This window comes from Suricata suricatta, chromosome 7 (genome assembly GCF_006229205.1).
Source record: "Suricata suricatta isolate VVHF042 chromosome 7, meerkat_22Aug2017_6uvM2_HiC, whole genome shotgun sequence".
Taxonomy (NCBI): domain Eukaryota; kingdom Metazoa; phylum Chordata; class Mammalia; order Carnivora; family Herpestidae; genus Suricata; species Suricata suricatta.
Window position 1 is genome coordinate 38,513,736 of NC_043706.1, and position 20,714 is coordinate 38,534,449.

General features: G+C 52.7%; 1 protein-coding gene across 4 annotated transcripts in view; it reads left to right on the top strand.

The window, feature by feature from the left end:
* The first annotated feature begins 15,866 nt into the window (after positions 1 to 15,866).
* The window catches only part of FOXP4 (forkhead box P4), a 33,569-nt gene continuing 28,721 nt past the window's right edge, over positions 15,867 to 20,714 (top strand). For all 4 annotated transcript variants that reach the window (XM_029944426.1, XM_029944428.1, XM_029944427.1 and 1 more), the window contains exon 1: positions 15,867 to 16,092. In XM_029944426.1, the coding sequence (XP_029800286.1) occupies positions 15,880 to 16,092 (213 nt within the window). In that variant the 5' untranslated portion in view covers positions 15,867 to 15,879. The remainder of the gene's footprint in view (positions 16,093 to 20,714) is intronic.

Here is a 20,714-nt window from a genome sequence, read left to right on the forward strand (position 1 = left end):
GGGTCCCCTGTCCCCCAGACATACTCAGGATCCAAGAGGATCTGAATCTCTTTTTCCAGACCCTCTGGCCACTACCTTACTCTGGTCCCAGACTTAGCACTAACTTAAGGGAGACCACAGGAACCTTCTCTTTTGGCAGTAAGCCATTGGGTCTGGGTGGGATTTTCTATCCTTCTTCCAGTCCTGGGCAGGTTTCCCAGGAGTTCTAGAATTGGGGAGCCCCTGAGCCCTGGGGAGAAAAAAGTCTGACCCAGTGCTGCAGGACCTGCCCCTGTCCCTTTCAGTGGGGTGCCCTTCTCACACCTAGACACCAGCACCCCCGCCCCCTTCCCTCTGCCTTTGGCCAGAAACTTCCTTTCTGGCTGCTGGCAGGTAGGTCCCTTCTTGCCAGGAATGTGCATATCCTGCTGGGCCCCTACTCCAAACACACCTCTTCCTTAGGGGGAAGAAAGAGGGAGGATGTAGGGGTGGGGGGCTTCCTTTGATGCAGTAATTCCCTAAGTATTTGCTGAGTCCCTACTCTGTCTGGGCAGGCCCCAGGCTGGGCACTAGAGTGCCCAAGCAGTGAAGGGCTGAGGTCTGCTCTCTGATCCTCATACTGCCAGGGTAGGAGAGACAGGTAAGATATCACATCAGGGAGAGGAGAACGGGAGTAGGGTGTCTGTTTCAGAGCAGAGGTGTGAGTGGTGGGGGAAGGACGGGTCCTTTCCTCAAGAAGATTCCCTGCATCCTCCTTTCCTACATCCTAACCCATCTCTGCGCCACAACCACCGCCTTGGTGGTTTGCCTGTCTGCCCACCTGAAATCCAGACCCTTCCACGCCTATCACAAGCACAGTGTCTTTACTTCCCTACTAGCCCAGACTGTGCAAAAGACCAATTTCTTCTACCCGAGGAGCTCCACGCACCGTCCCTCCATGATCTTACAACTCTCCCAGTTTCCCTAGACCAAGGTCAGGCAGATGCCACTTTTGACTGAAATGGTTTCCTTGGACTTGGTTCCAAAACTCCGGAGCCCAGGGCAAGGAACTTGGGGCCAGCCCAGGGCAGACTATGGGTAGAAAAGGCTTTGGAACTCGCCAGCAGTGGCGGGACTATGGGGAACTCAGTTAAGCTCTTAGAACCTCAGTTTGCTTATGTGTAAAGTGGGTCAATAACACCCACCTTAGAGGATCCTTTTGGGAGTTGAGTGGGAGAGTGTATGTAAACTATCTAGCACGGTGCTTGGCACATGGTAGTGCTGACCAATGGGTGGCTTTTATTATTATTATTATTATTATTATTATTATTAGATTTCCAGCACTGCCAGCCTGCAACGTTGGACAGAATGCTGGAAATCCTTGGCTTTTAACCTCCATTCCTTTTTTAAAAATTTTTAAAAAAGTTTTTATTTATTATTTTGAGAAAGAGAGACAGAGTATGAGCAGGGAAGGAGCAGAGAGAGAGGGAGACACAGATCTGAAGCAGGCTCCAGGCTCTGAGCTGTCAGCCCAGAGCCTAATGCAGGGCTTGAACTCCCAGACAGAGAGATCATGACCTGAGCCGAAGTTGGACGCTTAACTGACTGAGCTACCCAGGCGCCCCTTAACTTCCATTTCATGGGCTGGGAAAATGAAGCCCAGAGAGAAGCAGCAACTTGTCTGGTGTTCTCTCATCAGAAGGGAGGAAGGAGGGGATGCAGAGGGCCTATCAATGCCCCCCCCCACCCTCCCTCCTTTACAAACTCGGGCCTGGGCCGCCCCTCAGCCCTCCAGTGCAAGGCTGTGTTCTCTTCTCCTGCCTTTCCTTTAAGTGGGGAGGGTCTAGGTTCAGAACCTGGTATTTCCCATCCGTACACTACCCTGGAACAGTCCAGTCATACATTACTCACCCCCCCCCCACCATGCCCTTTTAAGGTGCTCATAGAGACCAAAAAAAAAAAAAAATGGGCAGGATAATTCCCCTCGGTGTAGAGGAGGAAAAATGGCTGTCACCATCTCTCTCCAAAAAGGGAGATGTGTGGGGCTTATGGAAGGCAAGTTTGGCCACCCATCCAAGATCAATTTGTGACCTACTATGGATGGGTCATTTCGAAGAAGCCAAAAGAAACTTCAGTCTAAAGCTTCTGGCTTTTTGTACCACCTTTCTGGATTCTGCATGGAAATGCACACCTTCTTCACCCATTGCCAGTCCCACCATGCCAGGATCACAGCCGGAAGGAGCCCTCCAAACCTTGTGACTGCCAATGCAGTGGTCTGAGCAGGCCCCTCACGGAGCCTGAACTCAGGGCATGCCTGCTGGAGCTAGAAATCCAGAGCTCCCAGCACACAAAGTGCACATGTAGACGGGCCACGGGATGTTGGGCTGTGGAGAGAAAGTGTCCTGTACCTTGAGGGGGCCATCCTGGCCTGGGTCTCATGGGTGGCCTTCCTTCCCTTGGTCCTTGTCCCAAGACTCCTCCTTTCCAGGCCTTTGCCAGGCTCTCCCTCATTCCAGTGCCTCCTGGCACCTTCTCCCCACCCTTACCAGAGCCATGCAGCCTGGGCCCAGATTCTCAGTAGCTCTGCTGACCTCACCAGTTACCATCCCCTGCCCAGCTGGAGCCTCTAGAGCTGGGACCTGAGGGCCATTGGGCTCACTGGTAGTGCTGGACAGAAGTGAATAATGTTTTTTCTCCTACTCAGAACTGATTCCAATGGCACCTGACCTGGGCTACATTGCAAATGGGGCGAGGTGGGGCAAGACGGTGGGTTTTTCCTCATACAGTAAAGGTGGAGTCTCCATTCCCCAAACATTGTGGAGAGCTTACTGTGTGCAGCTGCAAGCTAGAGGGTCAAAGGGAAGAGGGTTAATGAGAGGTGACCCCGTGGCAACTTGGAAAATCAGAAATGGAGCAAGTGCCCCAGGGCTGATCTTTCAGATAGGGACTGGCGAGCTCTGGTCCCCTATGCTCCCCAGAGACAGCAAGATGCCTACGTTGGCCTTCAAGAGCCCTTACTTAGGAGGGCTGCACCGTGTGAGGGGAAACTGGAGTGGGGGTGGGTGGGAGGGGGCGCTCCCAGTCTTATTTCCTCAACCCAGTGAGCGGCCTCCAATTGGGTTTCCCAGCTCTGGAGCCCACACTTCCGGGAGACACAGACTGAAAGAAATGGGTCCAAAAAAGGGTAGCGGTGTACTTCCTCTTTTCCTACAAAAGTTCCCCGGGCAGACGTGCGTCCGCACCCTGCGAGGAAGGGCATGCGCAGCTGGGGAGAATTTGGGAGAGAGATTGAATGGCAGGATTTTCGGGACACCCAGGGAGTGGCTGCAGCTGTAAACGCTTAGGGAGCAAAGCGGGAGGGAGGAGAAGCTCCCTATCTTCTCAAGGTTCCCCCATCACTGGATGGGAGCAGGAAGCGCTGGCGAAGATCGGGTCTTGTTAAGGACGTAGAGTTGGTCCTGTTGGGAAAATCCTTAAGAAGCCTCTGGGACATCCCCCTCCACCCCCGAGAGTCTGGGCTACTGGTCTCCCCAGCTCAGCGCTCGTGCTTTTTTGGGCTGCTTGCCTCTCCAGCCTTTTCCTGAGCGTCTGCGAGCGCATCCGTGCAAGTTGCAGGAAGCTTCTTAATCTCAGACCTGAGCTCCGGGATGCAGGGCGGAGAAGGAGCCTGCGGCGCGGGACCGCTCCGCCCGGTGCCTGGGAGTCTAGGGAATGTTGGAAGCGGGGCTGCTTGTCTGTTAGCCACTGGGAGGGCCGCCTGTGCCCCGCGTGCTGCACTCCGCTCTTTTGGAGATGACTTCGCAGGTCTGGGTGGTAAACAAGGTCTGGATTCACCAGTAGGCACGCTGTTACCAGCTTTCTCATTCCCTGTAGGACCTTAGGCATGGCCAACTTCTCTGTGGGTCTCGGCTTTCCTAACGGCAGAGACTACGAGGGAACACCGAAGTCTCCTCTCCCGGGCCTCCGCAGGCCAAAACTGCGGGTTGGGCATCAAGCAGAGATGAGACCGGAAGGTCTCAGTGCACTCCCCCTTTGTTCCCCGCGTCCGGAGCCTACTGCCTCTGGCGCTCTTTCCCGAAAGGGGCGCTGTGGAGCGCGGGGCAGGCGACCTGCGACCCAGCCAGGTCTCCTCCTTCCCAATTAGGCAGCGGAGCCTGATTAAAAGGGGGTGCTGCCCGCCCCCTCCTGCCTGATCTCCATCACTGAGATTTCCCTTCATCAGAATCTCACATCCTCCAGAAATTAATTTGATGCCTCTTGTTATCAATTAATTGAATCTCGTTGGGAGAGAGAGCTCAGCAAGGCAGGCTGCGGCTTGGCCCTTGTGCGCCGCCGTTCTGCCCTCCCCCTCACATCAGGACAGCCTCACCCACTCCCCATTTCTCTGTTCCTACCTTGCTTTTATTCCACTTATTTTTAAAAATAAAACCACCGCTGGGAACCCTTTCGTCCAGTTTGGCTTGGATGGGTACCCATGGACTAGGCTTCACCCTTTCTGAGCTGGGGAGGGGGGTAGCTCCTCTCCCCTGGGCCCTGTTCCATTCCTCCTTCAGTCAGCAGACCCTCACCCTTTGGGAATTTGGCCCTGACCCTGTACACTCAAGGGGCTGCTGGTAAGAAACTTGGAGAGGAGGACTCAGGGAGGGAGAGCTAGGGACAGACTCCAAGGAGCCCCTCCCACTAGACACACACACCCTAGATGGGGGAGAGGACACTGGAGGACCAGGCTAGGGACATGTCAGCCATCAGGATTTTGTTCCTTCATCTTTTTTTAGAAGAGGCATTTAGGAGCTATTGCCCCTGCCAGGGCTGATCTGTCCACTGTAGGGGCAGAGGGCACAGATGTGTGCTACCTCCTAACTGCCCCAAAGCTAAGTCAGGCAGCTGCAGGAACAAAAAAGTAAATGGAAGATGAAGGAGGAAGGCTCTAGAAGACATCCCAATCTGGGAGGGGGTTGTAGCAGGTAGAGGGTACAACTAGGTGGCCAGTAGACCCTGAAGGAGGAGCTGTGCCTTGCCATTTCACACACCTTGTTCTGATCCACATAACAAGCCTGAGAGATTCCCCAGGTATTGATACGTCTTCCTCTCAATTGACAAGTGAGGGACCCAGGGCTAGAGAGGAAATGTAACTTGCCCAGAGCCACATAGTTACGTGGAAGCTGCCTTTCTGGAATGCTGACCATAAGGGCTGAGGTCACAAATTGACTAACTTTACCTCCTATGAGTTTTTTGTTGGCCCACACAAAGTTTATTACAACGGCGCGTTTCACATAAATATCCCCACTTTGGCTTCTTTTGAAAAACCCAAACCCTGTCAACAGTCAGTTTGCATTTCTGTGTGTGTAAGGACAGACTGGGATTGAGTGCTCCGCACTTTTCACCTGCCCTCCTAGGTGACCAGCCCAAGCCCCCCCAAGGCATTTTGGTTAGTGGTTCTGTCTTGGAGATTTCACCTGTCTTGAGTATTCTTCAGGGAAGAGCTGGGGGAAGGGGGCTGGTCTCAGAGACTCTGCAAGCTCTTTACTAGATAGAGCTCAGAGAAGACCTTTAAGGACACCCTGACCCCACTCGGATTCCCACACAGCTGTTAAAAACTGATGGTGGTGGGTAATTTTCCTGTTTTCTACCATGGTGGGAATTCTAGGGTCTTGTGTCTCCAGGAGCCTGTTCCAAGCTAAAACCAGCCCATCCCTGCCCAGGTGAGCCTGTCTGTGAAGGTCATCATCACCCTCTTACCTGTCCCCCAAACTTTTTTTAGTTTTTGTTAGGGAAGAGGGGACCCTTTCTTCCAAGAATGGAATCTCAGGGGGGGACTAGAGAAGAACTAGGCATGAGTCACCTTTCTGGAACTCGTTTGGAACAGAGAAAGAGATGAGGAAGGATGCTGAATCTTACATATTTGGATGTGGATGTGTTTTTTTTTTATTTTTTTAATGTTTTATTTATTTTTGATACAGAGAGAGACAGAGCATGAGAGGGGGAGGGTCAGAGAGAGAAGGAGACACAGAACCGGAAGCAGGCTTCAGGCTCCGAGCTAGCTGTCAGCACAGAGCCCAACGCGGGGCTCGAACCCACCAACATGAGATCTGACCTGAGCTGAAGTCGGAGGCCCAGCCGACTGAGCCACCCAGGTGCCCCGATGTGGATGTGTTTTGGATGCCCCTTGAGTTGGTACCCAAGATCCCTGTAACTGCCACACCTAAATATCTTAGGGAGAGACAGAGAGAGGGCCCAGGGCATGTCAGGGGCAGGTTGGGCATGAAGCAGTCAAAGCCCCAGGAAGGGCCAGACCAGCGAACTGTCCTAGGCTGGCTAGAGCCCCTCCTTTGCTCACGGGAGCCCCCTGGTGCCAAGGGCACTACCAGAACCAGGCTCCAGATGGCCACTCAGGCCCTGGATGAGTCGCCCCCACCCCTTAACCAGCAGGGCCCCCCACGTAAGACGTCACTATTTAATTAGCCATCTCTGATTAACCAAACTTGGCATTCGGCTTCTCTTGCCCTCATCTTTCCCAGCTCCGAATCAATGGCTTTGATATGCTAATTAGGGAGTAATTTAATTTCAAAAGGCCGCAATTAACAAGGGTGTTGTGGACATGCTGTAGTTAAGCGGAGTAATCTAATTTGCATTAGTAACAAGCAGGGACTAATTAGAAGCTTAATTAGACACTTAGATGGCTCTTATGTTTACTTTCTTAATGAGATGGAGTGGGATCTTTGGTTCGCTTTCTTTTTTTCTTTCTTTCTTTTTTTTTTTTTTAATTGTTAATGCTTCCTCGTGGTCTGGTTCTAGGATGGACTGTTGAATGAGGCCACCTTGCTAGGGGTTGGTGGGAGCATTTTAGGGCCAGAGCCAGGGGAAATAGTTCACTGTGCAGGGAGGCAGGTGGCAGTGTCCAGGAAAGGTTCAGATTCCAGGGAGATTGTAGAGTGACTGCCCTCTGGGGCTTGCCGCTTCTGGGGTGGGAGTCAGGAGAAGAGCCCTGATTTGGGAGTCAGAAGAGCTATAGGGTTTCAGTTTGGCTCAGACTTCTAGCAGCCAGGTGATCTTGTCAAGTCACTAGGCAGTCTTCAAAGAATAGTTCCTTCATCTGTCAAATGCTTGCCAGATTGTATGCAGAAGAGGGGAGACAACAGGGGTATGGGAAAGGGCTTTCAAGGACTCTGTGAGTGGAATGGTAGTTATTAAAATAAAACAGAGTCACAAATTGTGTGCCCAGGCTTCACTTCCTTGTGACTCCGCTCAGAAGTCACCTCCCACCCGGAAAGCCTTCCCAGAGTATCCCCATTCCCTCCAGGCACCCATAGCCAGCCCCCAGTGTCAATTTAACATAGCATTTTAAAGTTGAGTGTGGTATAGAGCAGAGGTTCTCAACCCTGGCTGCAGTTGAAATTTAGAATACTTGGAAAAGATTTTAAAATTATCCATGCCTGGGTCCTACACCCCAGAGTCCAATGTAATTGATCCAGAGTGGACCTTGGTACTGTTTTCCTTCTTTCTTTTTTTTAAAACTCTGTTTGCCTGCATGGCTCCTGCATGGCTTCCACCAAATTGTAAGCCCCCCAAAAGCAAGGGCTATGTTTTATCCCCTCCATATGTCCAGACCCCACCCAGTACCTACTGTGTTCAGAGGGCCACCAGCTAGCTGTACCTTATAAACTCACCCCGACTTGACAGTCTTGCGTTTTGAGTGCTTTATGCAGGATCTGAGAGTCTTCTGGAGACAGACCTGAGGAGAGTGGAGGGAAAATGTTAAAAAGGGCTTATAAATCCTCCAGGATATGGATGCATTGCTGAAGGGAGGATAAAATTGGTACACATGTTTTGGACATCAAGTAGGGAGTACATGTATTAACAGCCGTAAAAAGAGGCAGTTCTGCCTAAACATGTATCGTAAGCAAATAGTTAGAAATGTAGAGTATTATGTTCACAGAAGGGTGTTTATTGCAGATGCATAGTAAAAAAAAAATTGGTAACGGTCTGGACGTCCAACTCTGGGCGATTGGCTAACTACGTTCTGGAACACGCAGCCCATTCGAGCAACTACGTGGCCACTAAAAACTGTTGCTTAAAATATTTGATGTCATGTGGAAATGGTTATGATAGTAAGTGGTGAATGGAAAAATAGGAAAATTCAAACCATGTACAGATTATGACCCCAATTTCACTTTTTCAATGTTTATGTGCCGAAGAGGGTGAACACGAATCCCTACAGGCCAGCTCTCCGGGTGGCAGAATTATGGGTACGGCTTTTTTTTCTTTGTACTCTTTTTTCGTGTGTTTTGTCTTTGGTTTCCCACCTTAAAAATTTTCTACCAAGGTGTCTGTTACTTTCACGATTGGAAACAAAGTTATTTGAAACTTGGGGGAGAACTTGGAACTGCACAGGACAGCGGCTCACTTTCCAAATCACAGAGGCTCCTTGTCACCTTTTTAGAGAGGCATGCCCTCACCCTGCCACCTGCATGAAGTTCCTCAGGCCCTGAAGTTTTGTGCTGAGAGGTCTTGAATGGTCCCTAACATCGGGGCCGGTGGCTGCTAGTATATTTAGGGCAAAGCTTGGACAGAAATTGGAGTGTTGCTTAGGGTGCCTGCCTCTGACCCACACAGGGAGGTCCCAAACTACAGGCAGGACATGGGCTTGGCGAGGGATTAAGCCTTTTCTGGAACCCAGGAGAGCCCCATCTTCTTGGGGGGGATTGGCCGAATCAGAAAGCCATGCAGGGATGAGACTCACATCATCCTTCTCTGGTTTGGGGACCTACTTTGGAACTGTAGAGACATTCTGACCCCTGGGCCCTACCTCCCTTTCCTCAAATGCTGAGCCAGGAGTTGTGGTAAGGGGATGGGCTCATAATGCATACATAGCCCACTTGGAGTTGAGTTGTAGCAGGTCCTTCTGGGCCCCCATAATTATACTAACTACTCTCTCTGAATGCCTTCTCCATGCAGTGTATTTTATTTGATATCAGAGCAACCCTGAAAGGAAGATTTAGTGGTATTAGCCCCAAATCAGGAAACCAGGGCTCAGACTGGTGACCTCACTGCTCAGTGCTCTCATTACAGAGATCCTGAGAGACCAGAAAAGGGTCAGCAGGTAGGATGGCGAATGAATTAGTGGCTGGCGAAGGAGGGCCAAGGCCAAAAGTGGCTGCTGCCTGAACCCTCAGGTCTTCTGGCTGCCCGAGCCAGAACACCTTGGGGGCCTGAGCTGAATGAGGGAGGGGGATCCCGGGGCCTCTGTGGATAACAAATTGAGAAGCATCCTTCAGTTACTTGTAAGGTCAGTGCTTATGGCTCTGAAAAGCCCTCTGCTTTTTATGTCCCTGACACAAGTAAGATCTGATAGTAGGACAGCTAGAAAAAAAGGGAAAGAAGGAAATATAAGGCGTCTTCATGCCCTGTTCCGTGTGGTACCCACGTCTTTTTATGTAATCTAGCAGTGTGTCCATTTCAAGGACTTTGACCTCTGGAGAAGTCTGAAACTGGCAACCTCTCTTATAAAATAAGGGCCTTTGCATATATGCCGTTTCGCCTGCATTCAGTGTACACTTCGCCTGGCCAACACCTACTCATCTTTCATTTCTGAGCATAAATGCCATTTCCTTAAAAAGAAGGCCTTCCCTGTGCCACCCCCGCCCCGTTTAAATTAGATTCCCCTGTTTATTCCCTGTACCCAACATTTGATAGAACCTACTTTATTTGAGCTTATCTATTTATCTGTGTCCTTACTTATCATCTGCGTCCCCTCATGGGAACCATAAACCCAGCGTGGCAGGGCCTGTGCCTGGTTTTGTGCAGGTTCGCATCCTCAGAGCACACTGTAGGTGCTTATGTATGTGTTGAACCAGGGAATGGATGGAGGGTCATTGCTGGTGAAATATGCTCCGGGCCATCCACTGGTGGAGAGTGAAGAAGAACGTCGTTCATGGCCAAAAGTCTACTAGTGGCTAAACGTTCAAAAAGACAAATGCATGGGGCACCTGAGTCCCTCAGTCAGTTAAGTGTCCAACTCTTACTTTTGGCTCAGGTCATGGTCTCATGCATGCGTGCTCTCTCTCAAACTTAATTTTAAAGTTAATTTTAAAAATAAGGGGAAATTTTGTGAAAAAAAGACAGATGTCAGATTTAAGGAGCATGAGGGGGGCAGTAGGACCCCTGTTATTACAAGTTGCCCTCAAAGCATCTAGGACACTACTGCACTGGCTTGTTCAAGATTTTTAAACCCGCAAAGGGCAGGGGCCAAATTCCAGGTTCCTTCCTGCAGGATAGATCCTCATTGTTTGTCTTTTCTTCTTCTTCTTCTTCTTTCTTCCTTTTTTTTTTTGAAAGTAAGCTCTACACCTATTTTGGGGCTCGAACTCACCACCCTGAGATCAAGACTCATGTGCTCTACCAACTGAGCCAGCCAGGTGCTGCCCTCAGTGTCTGAATCAGGCACTTAAATCCATATTGAATGAATAAATGGCCTTGGAGATAGAGCATCTTTTTGGCCACCAGGCAGCTCATAAACTAAAGTCAGTGGCCATCATCGGGGATGCCTGTCATCTTGGATGAGCAGCCTCAACATTAAGTGGGAACTTTTTATTTTTTTATTTTTATTTTTTGATGTTTTATTTATTTTTGAAAGAGAGAGAGAGAGACAGACAGAGCATGATGAGCAGGGGAGGGGCAGAGAGAGAGAGAGGGAGACACAGAATCCGAAGCAGGCTCCAGGCTCCAAGTTGTCAGTAACAGCCCAGTACGGGGCTCTTACTCATGAACAGTGAGATCATGACCTGAGCTGAAGTCGGTCTCTTAACCCACGGAGCCACCAGGCGCCCCAAGTGGCAACTTTTTAGAAATGAAAAATTTCAGGCCCACTCCAGACCTACTGAATAAGAAACTCTGGGCCTGAGGTCCAGTAATATGTGTTCTAACAAGCCCTCCAAGGTAATTCTGATGTGTTCAAGTTTGAGATCCTCTGGCTTAAGGTTTGGTCCATTTGTTCTCCCTTTTCTACTACCTCATGATGTTATATTTTAAGAAGCTTCCTCCGTCTTTTATTGCAGTCTGTTTCCTGATCTTTCTTGGAAGCTGATAGGAGTGTACATTGTAAGTAGATAGCTGTTCTAGCCTAGTTTTCCCCATTATACAGAGGAAAAAAGAGGGGAATGAACTTGATCCAAGTCACACAGCAAGTTGGTGATAGAGACTTGGGGCTAGACGCCAGGTTTCCCAACTAACAGTCTCAGGTTTTCAGCTATCTCCCTGACTAGATTACGGGTTTGCCGAGCGCTGGAAACCCTGTCTACTTATTTCAACTCAAACCGCCACCATTGCTATGGGTACAGGTTACCTGTGGTCACGCCCCCACTGTCTTTGCTCTGGTTAGAGCCCGAAGTGCCTCCACCAGCTGTCCAGCTGCGCACAAGCACGTGTGCGCTGAGGGCCGCCCCGCCCCTTCCCTCCCTCCCTCCCTCGCGGGTAAACTCCGGGCATCCATCAGTCTGTTAATTGCACTAATTAGAGATCGTGGAGGTGTTAATTGGAAAACCCTGGTATTGTGCCTGTTTGGGGAAGAAAACGTCAATAAAAATTAATTGATGAGTTGGCAGGGCGGGCGGCGCGGGTTCACGGTGAGGCGCAGGGTGTCATGGCAAATGTTACCGCTCAGATTAAGCGATTGTTAATTAAAAAGCTACGGTAATTAATACTCCCTTCACCATATGTGCCCGCGGGAAAGGCACAAAGGTTTCTCCACATGGGGGGCTCCCTGTCCCTCTTCCTCTCACCCAAAAGCACCCTAGTCCTCTGGTTCTCCTTTTAGCCGCAAGGCGGGTAGAACTCGTCACTTCCGGCCTGGGAGGGGACCAGGCGGACCATGAAAGTTACAAGGATGCGCCCCTTGTTGAATGCCCTCTCGGGTTCTTCGAAGGCAGGAGCCTCAGGGGAAGTGGGAGCCCCCAGCAGCCTGCAGCCTCCCCCAGAGAGGAAGAGGAGGCTGCCGCTTTGACCCAGTTTCCTTCCTTCCTTCCTTCTACAGTGTCTGGGGGAGCCTTGGGGCCTGGCCAAAGGCGGAAGTGCCCGGGTTCCCCAAGGGGTTCCCTGAGAGATAGGAGACTGGGAGCTGTCTAAGGGTGGGACTAGATCCCCAGAGAGAAATCCTAGATCACCTAAAACAGCCCGGCCTTAGTCACTTTCCCCTGTCCCCTACATGTGGTAGAAGAGGGGTCAGGGAAGTGGGGGGGGGGAAGGCCTCAAGTTTAGGGAATCCTCGAAAGATCTCATCTCCCCCTCACTTGCTGTAGGAAGGAAGAAAGACCAACCCAGTGACTCCCGGCAAGGGGCAGTGACTTGTCCATGGTCACAGATCTGGCCTTTGAAACCAGATGGTCTGCTTCCCAGAGCTTCTCTCCTCATTTGTGGGTATCAGCTGCTCTTTGTTGAGGAAATGGGTGACTGGGGGAGGTGTGGAGAGAGGGGAAGGGCCAGAGTGAAAGGAGGGGGGGCCTTGGAGGGGGCCCCCTACCCCCACCCCAGTACCAGAGGAGGAAGCTCAGGTCGACACTGGGTGGAGTCTTTCTTCGGGCTGTACTTTAGATGGACCCTTGGTGGCACCCGCTGGCTCTTGAACACTGTGGCTTCATGTGCACATGCTGGAAGAGGGAGTTTTACTCCTGGAGCTTCCAAGTTAGAGAAGACCTTCAAGACCACCTCTCCATGTGGAGAGGGGGAAATTGAGGCCCAAAGGAGGAAGGCAAAGGATTCACAGCTGGTTGTGGCTGAGCCCAGGCCCCTGCCTTCTCCTTAGCCAGGGTCCGGGTTCTCCTAGCATTGCTATAAAGGCCTGCCTCTGTGCCCTGCCACGGTCCTGGCTGCCCCAGCCCCCTGAGCCCACTCACCCACAGTGCAGGGAACACCCCAGTGCTATTGCAACACCCAGCGGAGAGATGGGCAGGAGGCAGGAGGCATGAGGCTGCTGGTGTGCTCATCTTCAGAGAGCAGGGTGTCCCAGGGTAGAGAAGGTGAGGATGCGGAGATGCCAGGGAGCATGTGCAGGTTTGGGTGCGTGTTGGTGGGTGGGCGGGAGCATGGAAGGAGGTGAAAGCCCCAGGAGAGGGCAGAGCGTGCCACATGGGAATTAATGCCATTCATACACCCTGCGGAAATGACTTTTCAAATGCATATAATCTCAAGCATGCAAATGAGAGGCTTGCTTCACCCTGTTTAATATGAATGATCGGCCCCTGAATAGCTATTATTACACGCCACATTGCAGCAATTATGTTGTTCACTGGGTGTCACTCTGTACCCCCCCTCAATAAAAAGAAAGGGACACCTCTGTTAGCAACCTCCTTCCTTTTTCCTCCCTTTTTCCAAACTTGCTGTCTGATCTACAACTTTACAGTGTGTGTGTGTGTGTGTGTGTGTGTGTGTGTGTGAGTGTTGGAAGGGGGCATTCTCCCTTACCCCAGGGAAAGTAACTGCTGGATTTTCTTTCCTTTCTCCTATGCATACACACACCCCTGAGGCTCTAGTCTTTGTCCCCTGGGGCCCAGGAGTTCTCAGATCTCAGAGAAGCCAGACTTGGAATCAAGGCAGGCAGCTGCTCTCAGGATAGGGGAGAGGGAGCAAAGTGGGCCCCTGCTGTCTCCCCATCCCCCTCACGTGGAGCTGGGGCCCAGGCCTGAGTGGGGGAAGGTGCTCTGTAGGCTGCTGGCAGGGATCAGGGTGGGTGGCTCAGAGGAGGGGGCTGGGGGCCCTGTGCTCTGACGGGTGGAGGATGGCGCCCACCCCATCCATCATTCGGCAGCCACTGGCCCTCGGGCTGACATGGCCATTAAGGCCTGGGACCAAGTGCTCAATCTCTTCCGAACCATCGCCCCCAACCTCACCCTCGCCCCTGGCCCACCTCCTTTCAGGAGTGGGAGCGGTCGCTGGGGGTGGGCATAGGGAGACAAGTCCTTGGAAACATACAGAAACACACAAACGTGGGACACTGCAGCAGCATAGGGTCACTCAGGAAGCCACATAGATCCATCCACTAGGACAAAGAAACCTAGAGTCACAGATGGAGAGGGGCCACAGGAGCACCAATGTGGCACACGTGACCAGTGGGACCCTTAGCACCTCTCTGTCCCCGCTCCCTCCATGCCCTCCAGTACCCTCACACTGCTCCCAACTCTGCTTCCAGCGGGGACAAAAACAGCAAGTGGCCTAGCAGAGTGAGGGAAAAGAGTTCTGGAGTGAAGAGAGAGAATTTTCAGGCAGAAGGGAAATGTAGGGAAATACTCCAGTCTCTCCTATCAGTTATTTGATTTGATTCCTTTAAAGGCCCTCCATCCACCTACCTGTGGGGAGACCCAGGTGATTGTGGGTCTGTATAGGCCAAAAAGGGATCAAGAAGGGAAGAAAGAACACTGGCAGACTTCCATAGGCCCCTCAAACTCTGTGTGATCTGGGTCACGTCCTGGGCCTCTCAGAGCCTAAGAGTCTTCACCCTTACAAATAGGGCAGATGGAGAAGGGATGAATTGGAACGGACACTGAGGGGTGGTTTACGTGTGCTGTTGTATCTACTCCTCACAGAACTCTTAAGAGGCTGAAATTAATTACTTTTACAGAATAAGGGGGGGGGGGAAGCCAAGGAGTTTTTAAAAAATTTCTTTAAGTAATCTCTATACCCACCATGGGGCCCGTTGAGATCAGAAGTCACATGCTCTTCTGACTGAGCCAGCCAGGAGCCTGAGGTTTAGGGAATTTAAGACATGAATCAAAGATCAGGGATGGATACCAACCGGGTCTCTTTTAACTGCAATTCATGTTCCTCTCAAGGGGTTTGGGCTTTGGCTTTGGGGATGGCCACCGGCTAGGAACTGGGGACCCTCCAGACTTTGAGAGGAGCCACGCATGCTAAAGTCCCCCATCTGCATCACAGTGTGAGCCTACATGCCCCCTGCCAGTGCCCCAAAGATGTGGGAACCTCCTTGAGGGGTAGAAGGAAGCTCAGGGCCTCCTCTTCCTCCTGGCTACCTTTGAGCACTCCAAACATTCCTTCTCTTCCCAAGAATGTTTCCACCACTCACTCAGAAGCAGCTGGGGAAGGGAAATCAGGATGCTAATAACTGTCTCTCACAATCTTTGTAAGAAGGAATCATGGTGTTTGTAGAGACAGGAAATGTTACTGGGTTTCTGCTTTGGGCCAGGTGCTGGGCTGAGGGCTTTAGAATGGAAGGTCAGAGACATGGGACCACTGGCTGCCTTCCCTGCACACCTCCAGGCCCCGCTGAGTGCCTCCCAGTAGGTGCTGGGCAAAGGGCAACCATTTTTGCTGTGGAACAAACAGATTAGAGCCTTTCTGGGTCCTGGGGAAGGAGGCTCTGCCCTGGGAAACCTCTCTATATGGGAAAACACAGAGGTCATTCAGGTTAGTGGGGCTGGGGTGCAGCAGTATATTTGGTCCCTGTGAATAGGTCCTCTCCTCTGCTATCCTAGCTGGACCCTAGCTTCCCCTAAGGCCCTGTCCTTTTCAGGTTTCTGATGCTCCCCTCCTCCCCAGGGACAGGCAGGTCCTCCCCTTCCCTGCCAAGCTCTCCTAGGGAGGTCTAGGAAATGTGGGGGAGGAGGGCAGTGGGCAGTGTCAGCCTGAAGCTGCCCCTTCCCTAGGGCTGAGCAGAGAGGGTGACATAGGGAAGGGCTGCACCCCAAGAGGGCTCCCAGGATCTGCTTGCAGAAAGTTGACTAGGAGGAGATGCCCTAGGACAGGGGAGGATGGGGGTGTAGGGGGTGGTGGTGTGATGTTGGGGGGGTTTAGGGGCTTTCTGTTGGTGTTAAGGGGCTTTGGTTGCTGCCCCCTCCAACCCCTGAACCCATCCAGCCCTGAGTCTCAGCCCCTCCCCCATGTCTCTCCTCCCCCTCCAGGTCCCGCTAGAGCGACATGATGGTGGAATCCGCCTCGGAGACAATCAGGTCAGCTCCGTCTGGTCAGAACGGCGTGGGCAGCATCTCCGGGCAGGCCGATGGCGCCGGTGGTGGCGGGGCCGGGGCTGCGGGCACCGGAGGAGGTGGCGCGGGCAGGGACGTGGCCACCGGCACGGACAGCAACGGTGAGATGAGCCCCGCAGAGCTGCTGCACTTCCAGCAGCAACAGGTAGGAGCAGGCGCCCCTTCCCAGGCCCAGGGAGGAGGAGGAGGAGAGGGGCTTGCCCCACCTCTTCCCTCTCCATCCTGAAGATGCAGTGGGCCCCAGGCTTCCTGCCAACCAGCCTCACTTTCAACCTTCTTGAAAAGATCCAGCCCTTCCAGGGACTCCTGCGCCCGCCCTCGCACTGTAGTGGCCACCCTGGGGCAGGCAAGGGGCGAGTGGGGGCTCCCAGGAGAAGTGGGACCCGGGAGGCTCAGAGGTCAGGGAGCTTAGGACAGTCTCAGGAAGGCCCACAAAGACAGACTCCTGGGTGGTAGGCTGGAGAGTGGGCGCCTGGGCTCACCAGCTGCGTTAACAGGGCTGGGAGAGGGAGACCCCGCTCTAGGTGCATGCTCCCTGGAGGGAAGGGGCTGTGTACACACTATCCTCACTTTATTTGTATTGTAAAACATTCCCCACTTCCATCTCTGTCTGGGCCTCTGACCCAAGCTGTGAAGAAATTAAAATTCCAGGCACCAGAGTCCAAAGCAGCTAGGAAAAGGCCAAGAGCAAAAGGCAAAGGGCAGGCCTCCATTTTTAGGGCTCAGACTAGGAATCCCTATCTGCATCCCCCTTCCCTCCTCCCTCCCCTTCATTCCCACCCTCAACTGCAGAGTTCAGGAGTTCAAGACCAGCTGCTGAAGTTTGAGAGGCCCTGGGGTGGGGAGCTTGGTTGGGTGATGACAAAGCAGGGGCCCCAGGTCCTGGCCCCATGGTCCCACCCCTGGAAAAAAGGAGAATCATGCTTGACAAGTTCAGGAGAACCGGCCCAGCCAGCCTCAGCCTTGGGATTCTCCTCCCATTTGACTGTTCCTCCAGGCACGCTGGTGGCACTGCCCCTCGGGGGCTCTGCTGGGAACATGGAAAAGTCAGGTCCTGCATGTAGTCCCCACCCGTACCCCTGCCCAGGCCTCAAGTGTGCACAGGTGTGTACCCATATTGCCCTCACACTCTCTCCCAGGCTCACGCTGGGGCTCCTCCTTCTACTCCGTGGCCCCTGGGGGGCCTTTTCCCACCACACTGGTGGGACTCGAGGTCAGACTGGAAGCAGAGCTGTCAGAAGCCCGGCATCGTGTACTGAGGCGCTCAGCCACCACTAACACAAATTGCACCAACCCGGGTTCAGTCCCAGCCAGCCTCTTACCAGCAGGGTGACTTGGCGGAGTCACGGGCCCTCCCCGAGCCTTGGCCTCCTTGACACCTACAGTACAGGGTCTGAAGGATCAGGTGCAATTTGAGTGTGAGATTCCTGCCCACGCTGAGTGGTTGATGTGGATACTAACAGAACCGAGAACTTTAGAAATCGCTTCTTCTTGCGAACTGTGGACACGGGAACAGGAAGGACCGGTCACCTTTCCCTGGGGAGATAGCCCTGGGGCGTTTGCCAGCAACTCCCAAGCCTTCCTAAGCAGGATCTCTGTGGAAGAGACCCTCAGAGTCTGTGCCACCTACTGGGGACAGAAGTCAAAGGGCAAAATCCTACGCCTTAGGAAAATACCAAACACACCCCACTGGAGGTCTCCAGGGCCACCCATTTTATACAGCCACCTCTCTGCCCCCCCCCACCTCTGTGCACACAGAGCTAGGAAAGATTCCAGTGTGGTGGGGGATGGGATGTGGGGGGAATACTGAAACTGGAAAGTGTCTTTTATTTATTTAGACATAAAAAATTTTTTTACACTTATTCATTTTGCGGGGCGTGGGGAAGAGAGAGAGAGAAAGACGGAGCACACGTGGGTGAGGGACAGAGAATGAGACACAAAATCCAAAGATAGGCTCCAGGCTCTGAGCTGTCAGCACAGAGCCTGACACGGGGCTCCAACTCACAAACCGTGAGATCATGGCCTGAGCTGAAGTCAGTGCTTAACCCACTGAGCCACCCAGGTACCCCTGGAAAGCGTCTTTTAAAACAATCACTTAAAACTGCAGCGTAAACACAGATACTGCTATAAAGGGGGAGATGTGTGGGGTAGGGAGAGGCAGAACCGTCTGCACTGCACACAAGCCGTGGCTCACTATCCATATTCCTCATTCTAGTTATTCCTGTTTGTTTTGGGGACCGTCCCAAAGTCCTGGAAAATTCTATATCTGCTTCACAAATAAACTGGGGTATAGCTTTGGAGGCAGGCAGACGGCTGTTTTATCCATTCGGGCCCACTGTGGGCTGGGGGCCAAGGAAAATATTTGAGACTTTAAAAAGGTTCTCTTGGCTCCAAACTGTGAGAGAACCCTGCAAAATTAAAATGATCACCATTTCAATTAAAAGGGAAGCCTGTGGACGGCCCTTCTACCCCGATGTATGAGCAAGGCTTTGGAGGAAGCTTCGGGGGTACCACTCTCTGGTTCCCCCAACAACAAATGTTGCTGATAATTTGTGGAGTAGAATAATTGTAGGAAAGAAAGCCTGGCCCAGCGGGCTCCTCCTCCCTCTCCTCCATCCCATCCAGGAAGTCCTTCGAGGACAAACCAACAAATACCTTGCCTCTGTTTGGTGCTTTGGGTCTTTCTCATACATGGTGTCATCTGATTGCCTGCCAGCCCTGGAAAGTGGGTATTATTATTCCCATTTCACAGGTGAGGGGGCACCGGCAGGTCCCGGTGACACAGGACCAGCTGCAACTAGACCTCAGGTCTCCCAGTTCTTAGTTCAGGCCTCAACACAGGCTCCTTTTGGCCACTACCACTCTCACACAGTCCCGTGTAGGAAATGGAGGGAGTGAGGCCCAGAACATAGTAGGTGCTAAATTAAACGTCTGTTGGTGAGTGCATGAGAGCATTCCCATTCCCCACCCTGAAGGCTCTTTTTTGTAATTTTTTTTTTTTTTTTACTGCTTATATTTTGAGAGAGAGAGTGTGTGAGTAGGGGAGGTACAGGGAGATAGGGAGACGCATAATCTGAAGCAGACTTCAGGCTCCAAGCTGCCAGCACAGAGCCTGACTCGGGGCTTGAACCCACAAGCTGTGAGATATGACTTGAGCTGAAGTGACTGAGCCACCCAGGCACCTCCTGAAGGCTCTTAAAAAAACAAAGGCAACACTGCCAGCCCTAAGTAGCCACCGTAGACAGAGATTAGGGGTGGGTGCACAGGCTGTGCACTGGTCCTGGCCTGCCTCCTTGGGCCTTCAAGCCCCTCTCCCTCTTTCCATCTGCCTGTTGGCCTCTGTCCCTTTACTCTGGGTAAACAAGCCCTGGAAATGCAGTCTTAGCCTTTGGGAGTAAATAGGTTGACAGAGGAGAGAGGGATAAACAGGGCAAGTCAGAAGTCAGGCCAGTGACAGGACTTGAGGCTGAAACAAACAGTGCTGATGAGGGCGGCTGCATCACTTTGGAACAAGAGCAGACACTCGTTTCCATGCAACAGCAGGCCGGGAGCTTGTTTAAACAGAGGCTGGGGGGTGGGGGGCGCCTGGGTGGCTCAGTCTGTTGAGCCTCCGACTTCGGCTTAGGTAGGATCTCACGTTGGTGGGTTCGAGCCCCGCGTCAGCCTCTGTGCTGACAGCTAGCTCAGAGCCTGGAGCCTGCTTCGTGTTCCATGCCTCCTTCTCTCTCTGCCCCTCCCCCTCTCATGCTCTGTCTCTCTCTGTATCAAAAATAAATAAAACATTAAAAAAAATTAAACAGAGGCTGGGGGTGGGGGGGGTGATGTGGCGTGGCTGCCAGGCCCCATCTGACTAGAGAGAGGGTCCCTGGCTGGCTGCCCCATTTCAGCAGTCAGGGCCCCAGCTTCCAGCTCCCTCCGCTCAGCCCCCTTAAAGATGAGTGATAGAACCACACCACCTCCACTCTGTCCTCAGGGCTTTCACGGGGTCTCCAGTCTCACCCCCTTATGGAGAATGTACCCTTAGAAAGGCCGGAGTGCAGTAGGCCTTGGAGAGTACATTCATTCAGCAAACAAGCATCGAACCTTATTTATACCGGGCACCCTGCTGGCCAGCTGGAGTTGATGGTCTCCAGCTGCTACTAAAGAGGACCCTGGACCCACCAGACCCGCCAGCTGCCTGCGCTTCCGTCCGCTTCCTTCACCAAGGCAAAGCCTCCTTCCTCATCGCTCCTTCCTCCCTTATTTCCCCTCCGATGGCTTTGTTGTTTGAAGTTGCCCTTGCATTTTCTCCTAATCTGATGTCACCGGTATGAAATGCTGCCAGTGTGGGGGGGGGGTGCTTTCCCCAGGGACTGGACGGATACCCTTTGAGCTCTGTGATGGGGGGACAGTGAGCGCTGGGATGAGCGTGGGAGGTGGAGGGCCCACAGAGGCCTTGGGGACCAGGCGAGCTGGACTTGGGGGCCCGGAGGGCTGGGCCGGGCGGGGTGGGGGCTGGCAGGGCTGCTGGCAGCCACGCTGAAAGGCGTCCTGGGCCTCCGGAGCCTGCACTCCCATTGTCCTCAGGTTTCGGGGGTGACAGGTCAGCGAGGGTCACAGGAGGGTTGCCTAGCGTCTGGGAACTCCCACCGCAGTTGCTGTGGCAACCGAGGCCAAATCCCACCCTGTTCACATCCTGTGAGGAGATTCAAAGAGGTTGGGGGGCTCTGCACATTAGTGGGCTTTTAACTCACCCCCTCCTAAGAGATGGTGGGGAGGTTAGGGCAA